This window comes from Bos mutus, chromosome 23 (genome assembly GCF_027580195.1).
Source record: "Bos mutus isolate GX-2022 chromosome 23, NWIPB_WYAK_1.1, whole genome shotgun sequence".
NCBI classification, from domain to species: domain Eukaryota; kingdom Metazoa; phylum Chordata; class Mammalia; order Artiodactyla; family Bovidae; genus Bos; species Bos mutus.
The window spans coordinates 40,571,443-40,596,417 of record NC_091639.1 but is presented as its reverse complement, the minus strand read 5'-3'; the positions used below and the strand labels follow the sequence as shown (position 1 = coordinate 40,596,417).

Here is a 24,975-nt window from a genome sequence, read left to right as displayed (position 1 = left end):
TCCATCTTCCGGGAACTAAGATCCCATAAGCCAAGAGGTAGGACCAAAAAAATCAAACATAATTATGCCATCTGTAAGTGACTGCTATAAATTTTTATCTTTGTTCATTCATTCGTCTATTAATGAATATTATCTTTTGGTGAAGAATGTGGGTAACAATCTCTCACAAGCCAAGGACTGTGTTCTTTGAGGTTTTAGTATGATTGTATATACCTAATCTTTTTTTCTTTCAAAAATGGTGTGTTGTTTCTCAGTTTTATGAATTGCCTTTCCCGTTTCTCAGGTGGTTTCATTATGTCTCTGCTCTCTGACCTTCCTTGCCTTTTATGAGTGAGCAAAGAAAGGTATTTTGCCCAAAGAGAGGCATTTGGGAAGAGCCACCTGTTGGTGTAGTTGCTTGAAGGGTGGATGGCAGGGAGGTGTGTGAGCTGTGTCTCTGCCTCTCCGCATCCGTCCCTGTCTGCTGTCCCTCCCCACTCCTCTGCCTTTCTTTTTCCTCCTATGCAAACCCAGGAAAGGATACTGCCCCCAGTCTGAAGGTTTCTTTTCATGGCTTTCAGAGGAAAACCTCTCAAGAGCTCAGAAAAAAAAGTACACAGAATGAAGATGGGAAGGGTCGTGCCCAGCAAGGGGTGGGCTGGGGAAGAGTGGCAGACCGGAGGGCCTGGGTCCCTGCCATCTTGCAGCAGAGAGAAGACACTGAGTGCTGGGCGGAGCGGAGGGGGCGGGGCAGCTGGCGGGCAGCCCCCAAGGTGGCCGGGAAGAGCCTGACGTTCAATGTAAGCGGCCCGGATATGGGCGGAAGTAAGGGGGAAGGAATTACATCTTGAGGGGACACACTCCTCCACCCAGGCCCTGCTCTTTCCATGAACCTCTGCCTGTCTACTTTCCCCACCTGGCAGCGCCTAGGCTGGGTAGTTTGACGGGGCTGACATACCCAGCCACAGAGCTCCACCGACCCTGTTCCCTGGCCCCTCCCTGGGCAGTGGGTGGGGATCTGAGCACGTAGTCAGGCTTGGAAAAGATGTCCCCAGCATCCTCAGAGTTGGGGGAGATGTCCCCGGCATCCTCAGTTGGGGGAGATGTCCCAGGCATCCTTAGAGTCGGGGGAGATGTCCCCGGCATCCTCAGAATCGGCCGCTCAGATTCCATTCTAAAACGACAGCTCAGAGCTGGGGGGAAATTGAAGGTGGGGTGTTCTAGGAGGAACAACGATCCCTCCACTTCACTTCCTCTCGAATAAAGTGGGGTCTCTGGCATTAGGTGAGGAGGAGGCCTCTGAGCCCTGAGGGTAGGTAACACTTGGCATCTCAGTCTTTTTCTGAACTACTCTGGTCAGTACACAGACTGGTGTTTCATGGAGGGGGTGGCCAGGACTTCACGCTTGTGAACAGGATGATTTCTGTAAGCCGTGTGTCCCTGTGGGCCTCTCTGGGTCATGCGTGTTCTCCAGTGGAGCCCAGTCCTGGCGAGACCTGGTGGCCGGCCCCTGGGCTACAGAGCAGAGCAGCTTCCTGTGCAGCCCCTCAGAGCCTGTGGTGCTCCTCGCCCCTCCTCCACCCCTGAGCTATAATTAAGTCCCTACATGAAACTGTATCCCTCAGCTGACACACGCTCAGAACCGCAATCCTGGCCCCGGGCAGCTCCTCTGGGGTGACCCCGGGGGCTGCGGTCTCAACCTGCAGACCCACTTGGGTGGGTCTGAGTGATGGTGGGCACCTGCCAGGAGAGACTTGGGTTCCGTGGGGCAGGGGCAGGCCTTGCCCACGAGGCGGAAAGTGGGGAGTCAAGGGGGAGGTGAAGGTCTGGCGAGCAGCCCAAGTACAGGGCACCTGGGGTGGAGGGGAAGGGCAGGCGGCCCTGCAGGACAGGAGGGCGCGGACCAGCCGAGATTCTGAATCACCGGGCCACGAGGCAGAGTGGGAGCAGTTCCTTTTATCTTATCATCTGTACGTTTCTGAAATTTGAAAATTGAGGTACACCTCACATAACATAAAATTCACCTCTTTAATGTATGCACTGTAGTGGTTTGGGTACATTTACTGTGTTGTACAGTCATTGCCACTATCTAATTTCATAACATTTCTGTCAGCCCTAGAGCAAACTCTGTACGAATTAGTGCTGATTCCTGATGCCACCGTCCCCTCATCAGTTCCCTGTCAGCCACTAGCCTGCTGTCCTTCTCTGTGGGTTTCCCTGTTTTGGACATTTCATATTTATGGGATCATACAATATGTGGCCTTCTGTGTCTAGCTTCTTCAATTGGCATAATGTATTCAAGGTTCATTCATGCTCTAACGTGTAATGGTATTTCATTCCTTTTTATGGCTGAATAATATTCCATTGTATGAATATCATTTTTTGTTTATCCATTCTTCGGGTGATGGACATTTGGGTTATTTCCATTTTCTTGACTTCTGTGGACACTCGTTTACTGGCTTTGTGTGAGGATATGTTGTAAGTTCTTTGGGGATTATTTATAGGAGTAGAATTGCTGGATCATATGGTAACTTTCTGTTTAATATTTTGAGGAACTACCAAACTGTTTTCCAAAGTGCCTTCATCATGCCCTCACTCACTTATTTTCATTTGTTTCTTGTATTTATTGGCTTTGTATTTGTTTGCTTACGGCTCTGCTGGGTTGTTGTTGCAAACAGGGGCTGCTCTTCGTTACAGTTCGTGCTTCTCATTGCGCTGGCTTCTCTTACGCAGCGTAGGCTCTAGGGCGCGCAGGTTTCAGCAGTTGCGGCTCCTGGGCTCTAGAGCACAGGTTTAGTGGTTGTGCTGCACAGGGTTAGTTGCTCCACAGTTTGTGGGATCTTCCTGGACCAGGGATCGAACTCGTTTCCCCAGCATTGGCAGGCAGATTCTTTACCCCTGAGCCACCAGGGGAACCCTATGTATTTATTTTTAATTGTGAAACATCCATAACAAAAATTTTGTCGTTTTAGCCATTTTTTCAAATGTAAGTTCAGTGGCATTAAGTACGTTCACATTGTTGACAACTCTCACCACCATCCATCTCCAGAACTTTTTTCATCTTGCAGAAATGGGAATTCCCTGGTGATCCAGTGGTTAGGACTCTCAGCTTTCACTGCTATGGTCCTGGGCTCAATCCCTGATTGGGGAACTAAGATCCCACAAGCCGCACAGCATGGCAAAAGAAAAACCTGGAAACCATCTTGCAAGAATGAAACTCTGTACCCTAAATAAACTCTCCATTCCCCCCTCCCCCAGGCCTCTGGCAGCCACCATTCTACCTTCTATTTCTATGAACGTGACTACTCTAAATCCATCATATGAGTGGAGTCATACAGTGTTTGTCCTTTTGTGACTAGCTGGTGTCACTTACTGGAGAAGGGCGTGGCAGCCCACTCCAGTATTCTTGCCTGGAGAATTTCATGGACAGAGGAGCCTGGGGTGCTGCAGTCCGTGGGATCACAAAGAGTCAGACGCGACTGAGCGACTGCCTAATGCTGGTGTCACTTACAGCGTCCCAGAGTTCACCCTGTTGTAGCACGGGTCAGAACTCCATTCGTTTGTAAGGCTGCGTAATATTCCATTTAGGAGTGTACCACATTTTGTTTATCCATCTGTGTATCATCCATTTGTGTATCATCTGTTGATGATCCTTTCATCTGGGTACATACCCAGAAGTAGAATTGTTGGGTTACATGATAAGTCTATTTTTAATTTCTGAAGGAACCACCATGCTGTTTACCGTAGTGGCTGCACCATCTTACATACCCAGCCGCGCTGTCCAAAGCTACCCACGCCCGCCCTCTTGATTGATAGCACTGTTGCATATAGAATCAGAATTTGCGGGTTACTGCTCCATGTTTCAGTACGAATAGTGGATAAGAAGACTCCAGTATGAAGTTGGATTCTAAGTCCTCTGTAAGTAATCTGTTTTTTTCCTTCTCTGAAAGGTGTAAGAATTTTCGTTTTTCTTGAAGTTCAAGATATATCACCAGGATGTGTGCTAAGTCGATTTAATCGTGTCCAACTCTTTGTGACCCCGTGGACTATGGCCCACTAGACTCCTCTGTCCATTGGATTCTCCAAACAAGAATACTGGAATGGGTTGCCGTGCCCTCCTCCAGGGGGTCTTCCCAACCCAGGGATGGAGCCTGCCCCTCTTAGTCTCCTGTGCTGGCAGGCAGGGTCTTTATCACTCGCGCCGCCTGGCAAGCCCCTGTGTCACCAGAATACATCTACGTATTTGTCTTCTTTCCTGAACTCCTGTAGAGCCCTTAGTTGCTAAAGACAAATGTTTTGGAGTCTCCAGGAAGTCTTCTATTTATTTTCTTCTATTGTCTCCTATCCTCTGCTTCTAAAAAAATATTTATTTTATTTATTATTTATTTATTTGGCTGTTCCAAGTCTTCGTTGTAGCATGCAGGATGTTGAGTCACGGCATGCAACCTGTCAGTTGCGGCCTGTGGGATCTAGTTCCCTGCCCAGGGATCAAACCCTGACCCCTGTGTTGGGAGCACAGTCTTAACGACTGCACCACCAGTCCCTGCTTCTAGTGTTTATTAGACACTGTGGACTTGTGGACTTACTGCTTCATTGCTAGTGTATAGAAATACAGTTAAATTTTATATATTCATTTTGTATACTTCAACCTTACTGAACTTATTTATTAGTTCTGTTTTTTAAGTGGATTTCTTAGGATTTTCTATGTATCAGACCATGTCTTCTGCTCACAGAGATCGTTTTACTTTTTACTTTCCAATCTGGATAACTTTTCTTTTTCTCACTTAAGTGCGCTGCCTAGAATCTCCAGTATAATATAGAATGAAGTGGTGAAAGTGGAGATCCTTGTCTTGTTCCTGGTCTTAGCAGGAAAGCTCTTTCTTAGGAGTTGCTTATTTTTGAATTGAGAATTCTTTTTTAATATTTATTTATTTGAATGCACCAGGTCTTAGTTGTGGCATGCAAACTCTTATTGCAGAGTGTGGGATCCAGTCCCCTGGTCAGGGGTCACACCTGAGCCCCTGCCTTGGGAGCAAGGAATCTGAGCTGCCGGACCACCAGGAGGTCCCTTGAATTGAAAATTCTTGACATGCTACAAAATTCAGAAAGTATTCCCTCTTTCCCTCCCCGTCTCTCAGCTGCCCAGCACCCCTGGCGGAGGCAGCTGTCTTAGCCACTTTGGTTTATGGGTGCGTACTTACTTCTTTTCTGCTATGACATTATTACTTTCCAGGCAGATGACTGTCTGCTGTGCGCACTGGTCTGCTCCTCGCTTCACGTCTTATGTCTTGTCCACCCTTGCATGTCAGTACACCTGGAGCTTCCTCATTCTTTTTCACTGCTCCCTCGTCTCTCGCATGAGTGTGCCATCCTCTCGTTTATTGATGGGCGTGCAGGTGATTTCCAGTCTTTTGCTGCCGTGAATAACCCTGACAGATATTTTTGCACATGAATATAACAAACAGATTGATTTGGATACAGTGCGACAGTTGCCATGGTGAGGTGTGGAAGAGGAAGCTGGTTTGACAGTTGCTGGTTTGACAAAAGCCTTAAGACAGGGAAGCCTGGAGTGCTGCAGTCCATGGGGTAGCAAAGAGTCAGACACGATTGAGCAACTGAATTGAACTAAGAACAGCTCAGGTGAGCATTTAGCATCTGGGGTGGGCCTTGTAGGCTGGGCAGGATTGTGGTAGGCAGAGATGTTGTAGGAAAGGCAGCTGTGAGTAAAAGAGCAACAGCTGTGATGTGATTGGGGAAATCAGGAGGATTATCCATTGCTTCATAACAGATTACTCCAGAACTTTGCTGCTGTTGTTTAATCGCTCAGTCACGTCTGACTCTGCAGCCTCATGGACTGCAGCACGCCAGGCTACCCCATCACCCTGTCCTTCACCATCTCCCAGAGTTTGCTCAAACTAATGTCCATTGAGTCCGTGATGCCATCGAGTACCATCTCATCCTCTTGTTCTCCTGCCTTCAATCTTTCCCAGCATCAGCTTTAAACAACATTTAGGATCCGGCAGTGTCTGAGTCAGCAGGCTATTACACGAGGGCCTGAATGCTAGGAGGCGGGTGTGTTTGCGGGTCCTTTTCGAAGGCTGCCTCCTATAGCAAGTTGCCCTGAGGGTGGGATTGGCTTGGAGGGCGCCAAGGGGTGGGGCAGGGCCTTGAAGGCAGACATTCTTCCAGGCCTGGCTGGGAAGCTGAGACTGATGCGAGAACATGCGAGACGTGGGAGGCCTTTGGGCAGGAAAGTAAGCTGGTGGCTCTTATCTAGGACGATTAACTTGCTCAGATCATATAAGAGGGGTCAAAATGGAGAGTGACACCCAGTCAGAGACTTAGGTTAGGAGAGGTCTGTATTAATAACTGAGGGGAAAGTTTCTGGCCTATAGTAACCGTTGCTTCGTATGGAGCGCCTTCTCTGTATTATGTACTTTGGCTGTGTTTTCTTGACTCATATCTGGGAAACCACCTCAAAAAGAAGGTGTTACTGATGTATATTGTTTGCAGCTGAGGAGACTAAGCCCCAGAGAGGTCAAAAAACTCATGTATGGCACACAGCTAGCAACTTGAAGAGCAGCACTCTCAGGTCTGCCTGCCGTGAGGACCGTGCCTCTGGGCGGTGGGGTGGAGTGGAGAGGTGTGGAGGCCAAGTCTTGTTCCCTGGATGCTGAAGGGAGACAGCGGCTCCTGCGAGGTTGATGTTTTGCCCCGAGGTGGCCAGGACAAAGATGACACTGTAACGGGAAGAAGGGAGGCCAGGGGGGACGCGGCTGTGGCGAGGGACGGTGAGTCATCCTGGAACGCTGGGTGCCTGCTGGCAGGGTCCTTCCCCGTTACAGGGGATTGTAAATAGTTCCCAGACCTGAGGTATGGAGACGTGCCCCTGGCCAAGAAGGGCACTAAAAGTGGGAGCTCCTGGTCAGAGGGTTCTGTAACAAGGTTATTTGTTAGAACACTGGGTTTTCGTTCCCTCAGCCGTCTGAGTGGGGGCCCCTGCCACATGTCAGAGCAGATCCTGGACCAGCCAGATTCAAGGAGGGAGTCGCAGCAAGGATGCCGTCTTTAACCACTGACGACGATGGTGCAGAGCAGGGATTAGAACCCACAGCCAACTCAGGCCCAGGGCTCGCTCTGCCACACCGCACTGCATCCCTTTCTGCTTCCTACTCCTTGGCGCCTGCAGAGCTGTTGGCTCGCGTGTGGCGTTGGAAGGAACTAATTTCTCTTGACCTCCCAGAGCAGAAGCGGCACGGTTGTTGTTGTTGTTTAGTGACTCAGTCGTGTCTGACTCTGGTGACCCCATGGACTGTAGCTGCAAGGCTCTTCTGTCCTTGGGATTTTCCAGGCAAGGATACTGGAGTGGGTTGCCATTTCCTCCTCCAGGGGATCGTCCCAACCCAGGGATCGAATCCACGTCTCTATCATTAGAGGCAGATTCTTTGCCACTGAGCCACCAGGGAAGCCCAGAAGTTGGACTTCTTACTTCTTTTTCACAGGTTAGCATCTCAGATCATTGTGCCCAAGAGAACCTTCCAGCATTGGCTTTGTCTTGGGGATCTGCTGGCTGTCCCCCAGGCTCTTCGGCACTGACTGCGGAACACGCCCGGAATTTCCCCGCTGAGCCTCCCCTCCTGCGCTTAGCTCTTGTCCGTGGGATCCCGGCACGGCCGCCAGATGTGCAGACGGGCCCTGTTGCGCGTCGTCCCAGGGGGTGTCTCGTCCGGTGATTCCCAGACAAGACTCAGCTGGCAGATTCACTAGGGAGTTTTGGAAGAAATGTAGTTTCCTGGGCCTTGTCTCAGGCCTCTGATTTCTCCTGGAAATTAGAATTTCCAGGAATGAAGTCCAAGGATCTGCGTTTTAAAGCTCCCCATTGACCAGAGCGGGCAGCCTGGTGGGAGGACCACTGACTTTTCAGAAAGGCGTCTTTGAAGTCACTGATCAGAGCAGTTCAAGTGGGACCTGAGAGATTATCCTGAGGGCCTCACACATCGCATCCAGGAGTGTGGTTGTGACTTCTGATGGCCTCCAGGTTTCAGACTGCATCTGCTCAGCTCACCCTCTTCTGCATTCTTTGGTAGTATCTGAGCTCTCTGGTGACTGCTGGTTTCATTTTAAAGTGTTTACAGAAGGGAGCTAGCTCTGCCAGTGCTCAGGAGATCCTTAACCAGGGCCTACTGGGTCTCATTTATCTGGAATATAAAATCCCTTTGCTGAGCTGCCTGGTTATCTTTGGTGCAAAGAACATGACTCCACTAGATATATCCAAGCTAGCACAGCAGTTGGATCCTTCTGGTTTTGTGCCTTCTATCTACTTTAAGGTCCCCTTGAAGATTTGAAAACCCAGGCTGATTGCTTTTGTCAGTTAAAATAATGCCTACATTTTAGAATATTTGGAAAATATAGAGGGAAACAGAAATTACCCAGAACCTTCCTCTCAGAGAATTGCTCAGTTAATGTTTTGATGGTTGGAGCATTTCCATGCTTTCTCTCTCTCTCCTGTACATAAACGCCTTCATATACCCTCTTCTTGTTTTTATTTTTTGCCCAGCCACACAACATGTAGGATCTTGGTTCTCCCACCAGGGATCAAACCCAGGCAGAAGTGCAGAGTCTTAACCACTGGACAGCCAAGGAATTCCCACAAAATCCTCTTTTTGAAAAACCAAATTGAAGTCATATCGTGATACTGTTATTCAGCAGCTTTATTGGGGTATAATCCATATACCATGAAGTCCATCCATTTAAAATGTACAATTTGATAGTTTTCAGTATATTTTCAGAGTTGTGTAACCATTACCATAATTAATTTTAGAACCTTTTCTCATCTCAGAAGGAAATCTTGCGTCCATTAATGTTCACTGTCTCCATGCACCACCCCTCTGCCCCAGACAATCTCCAGTCTACTTTGTTTCCACAGATTCGCCTGCTCTGGACATTTTGTATAAATGGGATCATATGGTACGTGGTCTTGTGTGGTTGGGTTTTTGCACTGAACGTAATTGTGATGCTGTTTTGAAATCTGCTTTAAATATTCATATCACTAGCAATTTGAATATAGTTTTCAAAAATGCATTTTTAAGCAGAGCAGTGTCCCTTCTTAGGAGTTTACCTGAGCTTACTTAACCAGTTCTGCTGATGCACATTTGGGTCGGTTCTCATTGTTTGCTATTATATATACTACTTCCTATACTCAAAATTGATCTTATCTGATTGGTTAATAAGATAACCTGGTATCTTTTCTGGTTGATACCTTATCCGGTTGTCTGAATCCCTGACTGGAACAGAAGTTCTTTGAGGGCAGTCACGTTGTCTGCCCTGGTAAGAACTAACCCACTACCTGGCGTAATTCCTGGCACTTGGTAGATACTTGGTTTTAAAGGAGAGAGAGGCACTTCCCTGGCAGGCCAGTGGTTAAATCGCCCTGCTTCCAGTGCAGGGGTCACGGATTCCATCCCTGTCGTGGAATTAACGTCCCAGATTGTGCTGTGCAGTGCAGCCAAAGAGTTAAAAAGAGAGAGAGTGTGTGTATCATTCTGAATGAGTCAAAAGTAAGGATATTGGGACCTCCCTGGTGGCCCAGTGGCTAAGAACCCACCTTGCAGTGCAGGGGATGCCGCTTTGGTCCCTGGTCAGGGAACTGAGGTCCCACTTGCTGCGGAGTGACTGCTGAGCCACAGCTAGAGAGCTCACTCACCACAAAATGCAACCAAGACCCGCCGCCGCCAAATGTATAAACATTTTTTAAAAGTTAGGAGATTGATAAATTTTGCCTAACTCTAGAGAGTTACACTAATTTACCCTGTCTCAGCAGTCTCGGAGAGTTTCTGACTCCCTGTTCCCTTGAATCTGAGTTAACTTAAGAGAGGAAGTCCTGTGGTCTTCTGAACTCTGACACTCTCTGACCCAGGAACCCCTTAGTTTAGTCACATGCCCCTTTCCTTGGGCCACCGAAGTCCCACCTGTTGGGGAACCGGTGGTGGCTGAGCGGAGCTCGGACCTCCTGGGCCCTCACTGTGGCCACGGGCAGTGCCACATCATTTCCTGTCTCCCTCAGGCCCTGGGGCACCCTCTGGCCACTTCCCCTGTCGAGTGTGGAGGTGTTGGGGAGTGAGTAAAGTTGGGTTGGTCAGGGGTGTGTAAGAAGACGTGGGTTCCAGTGGCTGCTTGACATGCCCTCTTTAGTCATCAGGAGAGATGTCACTCTGGAAGTTGTGGGTCTGCAAAAGGAGAAATGAAGAAATGCTTCCAGGAAGCCAGACGCAAATGGCGCGGGCTGCCCCCTCTGGAGGCGGCGGGCACCCACGCTGCCTGAGTCACCACTGGCCGCAGTCCCTGCTGCCGTCCACACAGTTCCTGTCCAGGAGGGCCTGCCCAGGACAGGGGCCAGGAACGTGGAGGCAGGTCTCCCCGGGTCACAGCGGCAGCCTCTTGCCTGTGGTCTCACAGCAGTTCTTTTTTCCAAAGATGAGTCGTGTTGTTTGCTTGTTTCTTGGCTAAGTCTGCAGATAGTACACTGGGATTTGAAGGAAGAGCTGGATGGCCAAGGCAGCGCTTGTTGGGGGCAGAGCTGTGCCCTGCGTGGAGTCAGTTACGGCTCTCTAGCAGTAGTTACCCTTTGTTCGTCACTCACGGGTGTCGTGTCCCATTCCCCGGGAGCTTGCTCCAGTCCTCCCCCTCACCCCCGTCCCTGTAAGAAGATGCTGCCCCTGGTCACTGTGGAGATCACAGGCCTTACAGATGGCACAGCTTCTTTCCTTGCAGCTCTGAGACCTCTCTTGTTTGGTCCTCACCTACTCGTGTATTGTTTTCTTATCGCTCATGCAGTTACCAGCACCTGCTTTGTGCCTCGTACCTTATTAGACTCTGGAAAGATGCAGCAGAAAGAGATGGGCCCTGCCCTCTGGGAGATGAAGCTTTCGTCTCCCCTCTTGCTCTCGGTGCTGCCCGGATTCCTCTCCCTTTCCCCTGCCTGTGTGCGCGCATCCGGGGGCTTCTACCCCTTCTCTGCCAGACCTGCTCTCCCCACTGCCCCGCCTTACCGGGAGCATCTCCATGCCCTCGGTCACCTTATGGTTGCCCTCCATGTCCCTTTAAATCAGTCACCAAATCTTATCGTTCCTGCTTTTTGCCTTAAAGTCTGATGACACTAGTGCTAGCCCAGCTGGTGGTGGTTGTTTTCCTTGTATTTTCAACCTTTGCGTGTCATTGTGTTTTAGGAGTTTCTTTCATAAACAGAATGTGGCTGGATTTAAAATTTTAAGTCAGATCTGAAACTGTCTTAAATGAGTTTATTTACATTTGGGGGTTTCACTTAAATATATTATCATGTTTTTGAGTACTTTTAATGTGCCTTCCTTTTCTGCTTGTTTTTCTCCTTTCCTGCCTTCTGTTTGAGATTTTCTTCCCCTGCCGTGGCATGTGGATCTTCCTGGACCAGGGATCGAACCCATGTCTTTTGCATTGGCAGGTGACTTCTTTACCACTGAACCACCAAGGGAGCCCCGATTGGGTTTTTTTTAATTCTCTTTACTAGTCTGAAAATTATACATCTATTTCTGTTCTTACTCCTACATTTTCTCTTCTTTCCCGCTATCTTTTTACTTTCAAAAAAACATGAAAATAGTATAGTGAATATTTGTATTCTTTTTACTTAAACTTAGTTAATGCATTTCTGTATCTCTGTACTTTTGTTTAGAACCATTTTTAAACACCATTTTTATTTATTTGGCTCTACCAGGTCTTAGTTGTAGTATGTGGAATCTAGTTCCCTGACCAGGGATTGAACCTGGACCCCCTCCACTGGGGCTTGGAGTCTTAGCCACTAGATCACCAGGGAGATCCCTAGAACCATTTGAAAGTAAGCGTGGATTTGTTTTTCTTTTTAAAAATAATTTTATTTATTTATTTATGGCTGTGCTGGGTCTTCATTGCTGGGCAGGCTTTTCTTTAATGGTGGCGAGTGGGGGCTACTCTCCACTGCAATGCATGGGCTTCTGATTGTGGTGGCTGCTTTTATTGCAGGACACGGGCTCTAGGGCACGCAGGCTTCAGCCATTGTGGCCCGTGGGCTCGATAGTTGCAGCTCCCAGGCTCCAGAGCGCAGGCCCTGTAGTTGTAGCGCCTGGGCTTCGTTACTCTGAGGCATGTGGGGTCTTCCTGGACCAGGGATCGAACCTCCTGCATTGGCAGGTGAACTCTTCACTGCTGAGCCACGAGGGAAGCCGTGTTTCTCTTTTTCTTGCTCAGAATTTGGTGTGCTACTTCTACCCAAAGACTCGCTTAAAATTTTTTTTTTTTGTTTTTGTATTTTGGAATAATTTTAGATAAATTTAGACTTGGAGAGTCCCATTTTTTGTACTGTAGTCTCCTGGAATTCCTTAGATATCTGTTGACCATTCTACCATCCAAGTTTTTTTTTTTTTTTTTTTGAGAGTTCTAATTCCTTTAATAATGTTCAAAAAATATTGGTACATGTATATAAAACTTAAATTGAAGCTTCTTAATGATACAAATTAAGTTGGAAGAACAAATGTTTAATTGCAAATAAGTATACAGCATTTTCTAATTAGCCCCTTGGGTTAAAGAAAAAGTCATATATACCTTTTTATAATACAAGCCACTATTTCTGAAATTAATCTTCACAGATACTTTTATACTGTAACTACTGCTGGAAAGCTGGTGATAGAGGACTCTGCCCTCTAAGACTCCTGAGGCAGGGAAAAAAAGGGAAATTAGGAGTAGTACACAGACTCAGAATTTTTCTCTAAGCTCTTACGGTGCTATTATAGCCAGTTTAACACTGCTGCTGCTGCTGCTAAGTCGCTTCAGTCATGTCCGACTCTGTGCGACCCCAGAGATGGCAGCCCACCAGGCTCCCCTGTCCCTGGGATTCTCCAGGCAAGAACACTGGAGTGGGTTGCCATTTCCTTCTCCACCATCCAAATCTCTTATCTGTTTTTTCTGTGCTGCTCTATCTCTTTCATCATCTGAATCTTCTCATTTTGTCATCTCTTTCAAATTAGTTTATTATTCCTGATTCTTGAGATGCTTTCTCCCTTTTTATGTCCGATGCTGACCCTCTTGGTGGTCTATTTCCCTGTGTGGTTTGTAACTTTGGGTTATGAGCTCAGAGTCCCTCAGAAAGGATTCTTATGGGCAACTTTTGTGTCCTGGGAGGTGAAAGTTTCCCTTAGAAGAGTTGGCATTTGGTGGGCCCATGGGGTTAAAGGTCCTGGCTCAGTTGTTATGTTCATTTCTCAGTTTTGACACCCCTTTCACCCTTCCACAGAGCCTCGGAGCAATGACCAACTCCTTGTTGTTGTCCTGCTCTGGGCAGCCCTTTGAGGCTCTCATCTTGATATCCGGACTCAAAGTCACAGCCAGACATTAAAGCCACTTCATATGTGGGTTCAAAAGTCCACAGGTCATTCTGGTGTCAGTCCCACTCAGTGTTCATGTTTCACTTTTTCTTGTCATTTCCGGCACATGGGGTATTTTTCTTTCAAATTTGGCTGTATGTTTAGGGATATCATTTATCTTATCTAGTATTTCTATTAATATGACTGTGACTGTAGCAGGAAGGCGAAGCTCTTTCACTGTGTTGCTGCAAGTTCAGGTCCAAGTCCTTAGTATAGTGTATGCAGCCCTTTGTGATCTAGCCCCCATTTACCTTTCCTGTGTAAGCTTAGCTTTAAATTTTACACTTAAGCAAATTGAACTATTGCATACCACAAACTAATGTTTAAAAGCTCAAGTTTTAGAGTTCAGCTATTTGGTTTGGAACCTGTCTTCATCCTTTCAACTTGTGATCTTGGACAAGATTCTGTGCCTCAGTTTTCTCATCTGTAGAATGGCAGCCTCTGGCATATAGTAAATGGCTTCTGGCTCCAGGAGGCCACACCCCGGGCTTCTGCACCTTTGCACATTTTTGTTCCTCCCAGGAAGTGTCCGTCTCCCCTGACTGCCTTCCTTTATCCCTCTTGACAGAGTGGCTTTTGCTCTTTCTGTGCTTGAAGTCTCTTTCTATAGTAATTATCACTCTGTAGGTCATTGTTGGTTTACCTATTTCCCGTCTTTTCCAGGTGCTAAGACCCTTGAGAACAGGGCCCTGCTTTTCTTGGTGCTTAAAGCTCCTGGCATTCTCCCCATCGCTTGATGACTGCTCAGTGTGACCTGTTGAGTTGAATTTCTCTGGTTGAGTAGAAGCAAGAGCCTGAGAGTTGTTTGAGACCCAGATGCAGGGAAAGACAGAAGGAAAGATGATTTTTTGGCAGGTTTTGTGCCAAGTTGATGGAAGTGTGGCTGGGACCCAAGGTAGCAGTTCTCAGTCTAGCAGAGGGTGCCAGAGACTAAAAGCAAGCCAGTGGCCAGAAAAAGCCACTAAATCCTGCAAATTAGTTTCCAGCCTTAAGAATGCATGCCCCACTTTCCATCCCCAAACTTGGCTTCTCTGAGTACCAGGCAAAGGAATACAAACTAATTACGATCCCTAGTGAACCCTGAGAACCTGTAATTTTAGAATAAGGTCACACTTCGGAAAGGGACAGTTGCTCTAGGAGTGGGTGATTCTATACCCACTCGGGTACCTCGAAGGAGACAGGATGTGAAGGTGCAGTAGCCAGCTGCTCAGAGCTGAGTGTCGCCCATGCCTGCCTGTTGCATCCAGCCCAGTTAAAAGCTCTGCCTCTCTGAGATTTCAGCAGCTAAAAGGGGCAGATTGGATAGGCCTGGGCAGAACTAAACAGGGCCTGTGCCATCCCTCCTCCGTTCTGCCTGAGTTCTCTGAACTCTTGGGATTCTGTCACAAGAGTAATCTCAGAAGAGAAGGGAGTTGATCTTTGACGATCACGAGAGGATGTCCATCAGACTGTAGTCTGGTGGGAGTGGTGAACAATGACAGCTCTGATTCTCAGTCCTCTTGGCTGAGATTTCAGGATTCAGTTCAACTCGGAGGTAGGCACAGGGCTGGGGGTGGCAGATAGCCTGGGCCAATACACACGATTCCTAAGAGAGAGCTCCTTCCTGGACAAGAAGAGCTTGCTGTCTAGTTGGAGAGAATTCCTAGTACACAGGAAGCTGCAGCCTATCTTGTAAGAAAGTAATTCTGCATGATGGTGTTGTGTGCACATCTGCCCCTTGGACAGGCTGGTGCTTTTGCTCAAAAGGAGCTCTTCTCTTTCTGAAGCTTAACCATCAGTTTATTTTTTTTCTTGGGTGGTTGTGAGCACCATTACAGACTGGCCTGAGATTATAGAACCACTGTTTTGTTTCTGAAAATGGGCCCAAGTGTGTCTTTAAGAACTCTTCCCCTCTTCCCTGTCTTTAAATAATGACAGGTTTACAGTGTCACATGCTTAACTTCAGGGAATCCTAGGGGCAGATCACCAGCAGTTGCTGGTTTGAGGCATCAAGATTTTTTCTGTGGACTCTTAGATCATTTCTTTGCCTTTTCTAGTCTGATGCCATTTTTCTAGGAGAGTGACTACTGAATCAGTCTCTCTAGGAGTGAGTCTTGGAATCTGTTACTGAAGATTGGAAGAAAATTGAGCAAAGTGAGATCTGAAACATTTATAGTTAGATTTATGGGTGGACTCCAAGTGGCATAGGTGGAGTCCCAGGCAGTTATAGAAGCTCCACTAGGTTGTAAAGAACGCAGGTTCCTTCCAGTTCCCTGCTTTGTCATTCTTGAAAGTGAAAGTGAAGTTGCTCAGTCGTGTCCGACTCTTTGCGACCCCATGGACTGTAGCCTACCAGGCTCCTCAGTCCGTGGAATTTCCCAGGCAAGAGTACTGGAGTGGGCTGCCATTTCCTTTTCCATTGTCATTCTTAGGGTGTGGCTATTGTTTGCATTGTCCAAAATGGCTGCCTTGGACCAGCTATCACACCCACATTCTAGGCAGCAGAACAGAGAAAAGAGAGAGGGAAGGATGATGGCCCCCCATTCCCCTGCATTAAGGCTACTTTAAGAATGTCTTCTGCCTCTACTTTTTTCTGTGACTCAGGGGAAGTTATTTAGTATGTCAGAGCCACAATTATAATGGGCATGATAATACTTACCTCAGAAGGATGAGGATTAAAGAGAATGGTACAGAGTGTCTGGCACTGTGCCCAGCCCACAGTGAGTACTCTTTAAGTGGTGACTGTTGCCACGGGACACATTGACTCTTCTTTTTGCCTTCTTTCCTCCTCATCTCTCCATGGTCTCCACCTGCCCTTATCTTCCCCTTTCCTTTGCTCTGTCACCCTTTACACTTTCTTCTTAGCCCGCCACCCCACACTTCCCCTCTCTTGTCTGCCCCTCATTTTCCTGCTTCTCCTCCTGCCATCATCCCTGATCATCTTCATCCTCTCAACCTGTACTATCTCATCTTTGTATTGCTTTTGTCCTTCCATCTTCCTGATGTCCATAATTAATGGAAAATTATCATTGTATTACACAGACCAGAGATTAAAGATGGTGACTGGCCTTTGAACTGAAAGTCAGCAATGAGTAATTTAAGAAAACCAGGTTTAATTGGTTTATTCATGGATTTGTTGAATTATATTTCGCAGCTAGTAAGCAGAGACCAGTGGCTTAAACCACTAGAAATTCATTCTTTGTTAGGTATTTAAAAGAAATCTAGAGGAGACAGTATAGGCGTGCTCCCTGCTTTGCCACTCTGAGTGCATGGCTTCCAGCCCCAGGGTTGCATGTGGTCTGTGATGGCTGCTGGAGCTCCAGCTGTCATGTCGTCCACAAGGTGATATGGGGGGAGGATAAAAAGGACATACGCTAACTGTGTTCCCCTTACAGAGCTTTGCTGACTCCTGTGTCTTTGGCCTCCCATAGCGGTAAGGTAGGCTGAGAAGTCTTTTAGATGGACCCATTGCCAAATGAAATAAAATGTGGCTTCTGTCACTAAGGGAGAAGAAGAGAGGTGATATTTGCAAGGTCTGCCACCATTCATTCAGCATCAATTTAGAGCCTTCTGTCCGCTAGCTACTAGGACCAGTCAAGGAGTCCCCGTTCCAGAGGGGAGAATAGATGAGTCAACAAATGCAGGTCAGAATGGGGGTAAGAAGGCCGGAGTTGAGGAAGGTGTGAGGAATCACCCCTTACCCACCAGCTTAGTCGGCACCCAGACAGGCCCCAGGGTTTATACCAGCGTTCTCTGTTGCTCAGTTCTCCTGTGCCCTTTCCTCTGCTCTTTGCCTTTTATCTTCATCATCATTGTTACTGTTGGGGTGGTTTTTGCCCCTTCATTCTAACCCCAGCAGTGGTCCCCCAGAACCTGAGGAAGTGGGAACAGCTGGCAGCTTTGTGGGAGTTTCTGGGCTGGGAGCCATGTATTCGAAGAGCCAGGTTCCAGGCCCATAGACAGTTGGAGGCTGGCGGCAGGAGTGCAGCCTGTTCCTGGACACACCGCGGCCCTGCCAGGAGACACTGCTCCAGGAACGGGGTCGCCATTGGGAGCGGTGTTTCTGGCCAGGCACCTGGCAGGGCTGCACTGCGCTGTCCCTGGCAGCTTGTCACAGCGTAAACCTTTGGAAGTAGTAAATCCTTCTCCTGGAAAATAGGTCCCGTAAAATAGGCATAAATATTTTATGCACACTGGTTAATTAGGAATCCCAGGATGCTGCAGTTAATTGTATGTAAAGAAAATACAGCTTTTATTTACTATAAAATTTCTAAACCGTTAAACATGGATATTCCTTCTTAGGACTAAAATGAAATTGTAGGAATAATTTCTAGGACCCACAGCATCTTCGATGTCCATCTCAGAAACACCTATTGTGCGCTCTCCTCTTCCACCACTCTCTCAGTTCCCTTTGGGAAGTCAGGGAGGCAGCGCGAAGCTTGCCGCAAAGGTTTTTTTAAAAGGCACATCCCAGCCCTTAAAGATCCAATCTTTCAGGGAAGACTGAAGAATTGAAAAGTTAGTTCTGACCTAGGACACTGCTCATGAGCCTCGACTGTGACCCTGGGCAAGTTACTTAGCCCTCCTGTCCTCGGTTTCCTCTGTAAAATTGTAGTCCTGATTCTTAAAGGGGTTAAGAGACGCGTGGGAAGCACTTGGTGCACGTCACTTGTTTTGCTGCTCTACCCACTGTGGCTGGGCTGACAGGTTGGGGCCAGCGGGTGGGAGGCCTTGGCACAAGAGGGCTGCGGAGATTTGTAGGCAGGGTTGTGACAGATCACATCTGGGTTTAGGAATGTCATGAGCAGGAGAAGGGAGACTGGAGTGGATCAAGGGAGGGTCTAGAGGAAGGGCCAGGTGCAGGGTGGGCAGGGCCTGAGCCGGAACAGCAGGAGAGTCTGCGGAAGGGAATAGTGGATGGTTGAAAAGTCAATGGTGAGGAGGGACCCAGTGGTGCTGTGTTTCAGCCTGTGTGACTTGGGGTGGTGTCCCATTGATGGCGCAAGGAGCCTTGGAGGAGTCGCAGGTAGAAGGTGGCAGGAGAGGAAAGAAGCATGTGGCGATCAGTTCTGCAGACTCAAGCTGAGCATGTGCCACCTGCCAGGCGCTCTGCTGGGCGCAAGGGTCAGGGCTGCCAGGGTCCCAGCGCAACGATCACTGGTTACATTCTGGATGCATGAGGAGGCCCTGCCAGGCCTCCATCCGCAAGACAGCAGCCCAGGAAGAGGCGGAATATGCAGCCACAATGCAGAAAACCCCAGCAGGTGGTTTGTGTGGTGAGCAGGGAGGCCAACCAAAGACAGGCGCGGGGAGAAGCATGTGTCAGGGAGGTTCAGGCAGGGGTAAAGTAAAGCACGCAGCAGAGGGCGGAGCCCCCGGAAGAGAGGGCTTCAGGGTGGTGGTCAGTGGGCCTTGGTACCATGTGACGGAGGCAAAGGGCAAGGAGAGGTCGTGGGGAAGCTGGGAACCGAAGGCTGTGGAAGCGAACTCACTGTGGTGGTTCTGATACTCCAAGTTCTGTAGTACGGAGCAGTTTGATCTGAGCGTTCACTGTTCACATGCCCTCTCACCAGCCTGTCAGGGAGGGGTGTGGCCTCACTTGATGGCCAGGAAGCTGAAACGAAGCCCAGTGGGCTCACCTGACCCTCAGTGGGCTGGGGGTGGAGGGGCTTCCTCCCAGACACCAGGACCTCAGCGAGGTGAGGGGGCGGGGCTGGCAGGAAGGGTGTGGCTAAGGCCTGGGGCCATGTGTGGGGAGCACAGCACACTCAGACCCCCGGGCAGAGGGGAAAGAAGGCAGAGGCTGAATCGGGAAGGGTTTTGGGGGGTTTCTCTGGTGGTCCAGTGGTTAAGACTCAGCGCTTCCACTGCAGAGAGCATGGGTTGAATTTCTGGTCTGGGAATGCATGCCCCGCATGCCTCGAGGTATGACCAGTTGTAAAAAAAAAAAAAGTTAAGAAAGGCCTTGGACAGCACGACCAAGAGTCTGGGGTGTTTCTTATGGTGGCGAGGAGTTTTGGAAGAGTCTTAAGCAGGGAAGATGTGACATGCTTTGTGATCTAGAAAGACATCCTGGCTGCAGCCTCGGGAGAGGGCAAAAGAGTGGAAGCTGGGGCCCCCTGACAGACTTTGGAGGAATTCAGATGACAGAGGAAGGGGGTGGGGTGGGGAGATATTTGGCACTTGGATGACAGTACTTAGTTCATTTGGTGCTTGGGTTATTTGGATCTTGGGAAAGATTGGGGGATGAGGGGATAGCTTCAAGGAGTATGACTTGAAGATTGAGACCCCAGCCCAGAATCCACCCAAACATAAAGCAAAAAGGCAATGGCGGAATCCACCTCCCTGTCGACCTTTCTGCTGGAGTGTTTTGGTTGACCCTGAAGGTCCTGTGACTCCTCAAGATCAAGGGTGAGGCTTTGGCATGGGTGGCGCTGGAGATGAGACAGGCAGACAGTCGGGCCTCAGGGCAGACAGGTTGCTGCCATCTGTCTCCCCACGTCTAGCTCGTGGTTGTTTCTGGCCCCAGGAAGCCCTGCCCTGTGCTGCGTGGAGTCTTAGAGCTGGGAAAACGAGCAGCCTCCCGGAGGCCCTTGTCCTGCCTTCTCCCTCCAGTTGCTTCTCCCGGCCTTTGTCTGGAGGTAGGGAAGCCAGGCCCACACTCATCTGGGCCACTTGACCGGGTAGGTGACACTGATCCCCAGACCCCCTGCTCCCCGTGGCCCTAGGCTCTCAGCTCCCAGCTTTTGGCCAAATAAAAGCTGGAATTGTATCAGCTGTTGCTCCTTGTGAGGCTCCGGGTCACTCTGGGTGTGCTCACATATGTTTCCATCTCTCCAGATTTGATGGGGGCTGAAGTTCTGCCTCCAGGCCTGTTGCAGTGTCTGTCTGGCTTCTGGGGCCTGAGCCCACGTATCAGTAGGCTGCCCTCCATTTACCCTCAGGATGAGCTTTAGGCAGCTTAGCTTATTTTTATGGTAAAACGTTAATTATATAAAAGTAACACATAGACAAAGTTATATGACAAAAAGAGACTGACGGACAAGACGTAGGACCCCCAGCCCCATGCCCAAAGGACAAAGGTGAGGACGACCAGTATCCTGTGTATTCTTCCAATATTTTCCCATGCATATACTCCTGTGTACATGTATATTTCCTGTTCCTACCTCTGTCCCCATGGTAGTGGGGAACATGCTGAATTGTTTGTTTGTTTGTTTTGATACCTAGCTTCTTTTTCACTTAACTGTATATTGGGAATGTTTCTTTTGAACCATTTTTTTGGTAGAGATAATGTATATATAGTTTGACCAATAATTTTCCAATAAGCATTCATGTAACTAGAGCAGTAAAATGCTTTAGATTTGTTGAGTGAACTGTGGGTTATAAAACATGTTCATAGCCGCTTTCTGGTATGATCCTCAGAGCCCTGTGGGGAAGACAGAAAAGAAGAATCTTTTGCAGGTTAGACCAGTGAGGAGGTGAGAGTGGTGGTGCTCCATTTAATGAAGAGCAAAACAGGGTCTCTTCTTTGAAAGGAGAAAAATGAAGATCATGGCATCCAGTCCATCACTTCATGGCAAATAGATGGGGAAACAATGGAAACAGTGACAGATTTTATTTTCTTGGACTCAAAATCACTGCAGATGGTGATTGCAGCCATGAAATTAACAGATGCTTGCTTCTTGGAAGAAAAGCTGTGACAAAGCTAGACAGCATATTAAAAAGCAGAGACATTACTTGGCTGCCAAAGGTCTGTCTAGTCAAAGCTGTGGTTTTTCCAGTAGTCATGTATGGATGTGAGAGTTGGACCATAAAGAAATCTGAGCACCGAAGAATTGATGTTTTTGAGCTGTGGTGTTGGAGAAGACTCTTGAGAGTCCCTTGGACTGCAAGGAGATCCATCCACTCAATCCTAAAGGAAATCAGTCCTAAATATTCATTGAATGACTGATGCTGAAGCTGAAGCTCCAATACTTTGGCCACCTGATGCAAAGAGTTGACTCATTGGAAAAGACCCTGATGCTGGGAAAGATTGAAGGCAGGAGGAGGAGGGGACGACAGAGGATGAGATGGTTGGATGGCATCACTGACTCGATGGACGTGAGATTGGGCAAGCTCCAGGAGATGGTGAAGGACAGGGAAACCTGGTGTACTGTAGTCAGTGGCATCACAAAGAGTCAGACAGGACTGAGTAACTGAACAACAGCCTTTGAAAGACTTAGATTGTTTGAGGAATAGAATCTAAACGTACATACCCAGAAAGCACGGGAAGCAGCATGTGTGGGGTGAACATGGTGGGTGGCAGATACTTGGGGGCAAGCTTCCTGAAAGGGGAGCAAACATGAACCAAATCTTTGAAAGAGAAGGACTGTCAGAGTGAGACCAGTGACAAAGGGAGGACACTCTGGTAGGATAGCTCGGGCAGAGGTGCAGAGATGCAACGTGCCTCCTGGACACCATTCCCAGCCTGGTCTGCTCGTTCAGTAAGCAGGTAGTTAAATCCCTGCCCTGTGCCCAGCACTTCCTGGGTCCAGAGAGCAGCAGGAACGACTCAGTGCCTGTCCCCTGTGGGTTCTCACTCAGGAGATGCTGGATGCGCACCAGGCAAAACTAACAGACGTTGATAGACATCAGAATAGTAGTTAGCTCTCCGTGGGGCCATTGACTGGGAAGAGGCATGAAGAATCTTCTGGGGTGCTGGAAATGTTTGCTGTCTTGAACTGAGTGATGATTTTGTGAAGGATAAAAATGTAAGACTTTGTGGATCTGCATACTTAAGACTGACACAGACAGCACACTCTTAACAGTGGATATGTTATACCCCTGTTATAAAGCAAGCAAGAAAATAAATAACACATCTCTAGATTAAATAACTAAGTAAAATGCAATAGCAAGAAAGTGTGGGAAGGGACGTGCTTGGAGATAGAGATCTCAGGAGCACACTGCAGGAGGCTTATCTGAGGAGGTGATATAAGCTGAGATTGAAGGACAAAGAAAGTTAAGGGGATGAGATGGCTCAGGTGGGAGGAACAGTCTATGCCAAGGCCCAGAGGCAGGGAGCTCCTGGTGTGCTAGAAAGTTCTGGATGAACAGAGTGTAGAGTTTTGAAGGGATGAGAGAGATTTCAGACCCTCGCTGTTGTTTCAGAAGCCCCCCAGCGAGTCTCTGCCTCTCTCTGCTCGGGTTCTGCCCACCCCCGGCCTCAAGAGTTAAGTCCACCCTTAGTAACGCTATTCCCGGACGCGCTCTGTGCCCTCGGCCACCTGGCCTGGCTCACCTGGGCCTTCACCGGGAGGGCCTTTCCCAACCTTGCCGTTGGGCTGAAAGAAGGACCGTAACGCCTACTCCGCAGGCATCCCTGCCTCTCCCGAATTGGAAAATCTCTTCCTCCCAAGTGCCTTCCTCTTTGCGGCCTCCATCACACAGTTGTTTGTGCCCTCACCCTCTTCAAGGGCAGTCTCTGTCTTCCTGCTCTTGGCATCTCCTGTGTAGGACTGTTGTATACAGTCAGTTCCCAAGCCAGTCCCATAAACGATTTTTTAACTGGATGGGGCTCTGGCTGGAAGTAGATAGAAGGGTGCCAGAGGGGAATCATAGTAAAGGCTGCCTGGGAAAGTGTCAGGAGCGGTGCTTCCAAACTCCTGGCAGTTACTAACTTTCAGGATTCGGAAACGAGGAATAGAATTTCCTGGGAGTTCCCCAGATCATAAATTACTTGATATCTTTAACACTTAATTTATGAGTGTTAAGAAGGAATGAGACTCTAGTAGACTGAATTATTTTTCTGTGGTGAAAGTTTCAGAGGTTTTACTATAAAAGAAAGTAAAGATGTATAACAGTAAATGCGTGGTTTGTTAGTACTAGGAACAATATATTGTAACAAGATTATGTATTAACATGTGAAAATGATCCCTACCCAACATAGATATTTGGTAATGGAAAATGTTAAAGGAAGAAAACATTAACACAAAATACAAAATAAAAATCATTTAATAATTTAAGGATAGTACTACAAATACTGAATATTTAAAAGTTATTTTTAAAGTGAAATTAAGATTTTTTTATTTTTAAATTTCCAGACACTAAAATTTGCCCATTCTGGTATGTAGTTCTGTGAGTTTTGGCAAATTTATACTAACCACTGCCATAATCCAGATAAAAAACTGTACCATCACCCCCTAAAGATAATGACATTCCTTGGTGCCATCCTTTGTAAATCAGAGCTGCCCATATCATTAACTTCTGGTCTGTTCTCTCTTCCTATAGTTTTCCCTTTTCCAGAATGTCATTCACATGGAATCATAAAGTGTGTAGCCTTTTGCGTCTTTCACTTAGCGTTATGTATTGAAATTTATCCGTGGTTAGTGCATATATCCATAGTTTGTTCCTCTCACTGTTGAGTAGTATTCCACTGTAAGGAAGTGCCTGAATTTGTTTGTCCATTCTTCAGTTCAGGGACATAGAGGTTGTTTTTAGTATTTGATGATTTTGAATGAAGATTCATGCTATTTTGAATCATATGCTACTTTGAACATAGGTTTTCATTTCACTTAGGTAAATACCTAGGAGTGAGACTGTTGGGACTATGCTAAGAATATGTTTAACAGCCAAACTGTTTTCCAAGATAGTTGACCATTTCACATTCCGCCAGCAACGTATGAGAGTCCAGTTCTCTGCAGCCTTGATGGCTCTTAGTCTTCTCAGTCTTTGTTTCGACCGTTCTACTAGGTACGTAGTGATATCTCATTGTGGTTTTAATTTGCATTTCCCTAGTAACTAAGGATGCTGAGCATCTTTTTCATGTGTTTATTTGTCATTTATGTAGCTTCTTTGGTGAAGTATCTGCTCAAATCTTTAGCTCATTTCCTAATTGGGATGTATATTTTCTTATTGCTGAGTTTTGGGAATTCTTTATTTGTTTTGGATACATATTCTTTGTCAGATATGTGATTTACAGAAATTTCCCTCACTGAATGGCTTGATTTTCCATTCTCTTAATGGTGCCTTTTAAAGCACAGAAGTCTTTAATTTTAATGAAGTCCAGTTTATCAAAAAATGTTCTAATATGAGTTGTGTTTTTGATGTCATATCTCAGAACTTAACCAAAGGACTTTCCTGGTGGCACAGTGGATAAGAATCCGCCTGCCAGTGCAGGGGACGTGGGTTTGATCCCTGGTACGGGAAAATTCCACGTGCCGTGGTGCAACTAAGGCCATGTGCCACCACCACGGAGCCCCCACTTTCTGGGGCCTGTGTGCCACAGCCGCTGAGGCCCACGCGTCCTAGAGCTGCGACAGAAGAAGGCGACACAGTGAGAGGCCCTCACACCGCCACAGAGCAGCCCCTGCTTGCCGCACCAGAGATGGCCCACATACCGCAGCGAAGACCCACCACAAGCAAAAATACAGAAATGAATACATACATTAAAAGAAAACAAACTTAACCCAAGGTCACAAAGTTTACAGTCTCTTCTAAAAGCTTGTGGCCTTTTAACTTTTATTTAGATTTATGATCCAGTTTTAGTTTTTATAAAAGATACAAAACACAAGTCAAGGTTTTTCTATTTACTTTTTGTATTTGAGTTGCTTTA

General features: G+C 47.5%; 1 protein-coding gene across 4 annotated transcripts in view; it reads left to right on the top strand.

Moving 5' to 3' along the window:
* The window catches only part of PPARD (peroxisome proliferator activated receptor delta), an 85,502-nt gene that overhangs the window by 19,412 nt on the left and 41,115 nt on the right, over window positions 1-24,975 (top strand). The window contains exon 1 of one of the 4 annotated variants that reach the window (XM_070361236.1): window positions 3,859-3,897. The exons of the other annotated variants lie outside the window; for them this stretch is intronic. Within the exon in view, the coding sequence (XP_070217337.1) occupies window positions 3,874-3,897 (24 nt within the window). The 5' untranslated portion in view covers window positions 3,859-3,873. Of the gene's footprint in view, window positions 1-3,858; window positions 3,898-24,975 lie in introns of those variants that run through there. 4 annotated transcript variants of the gene reach the window in all.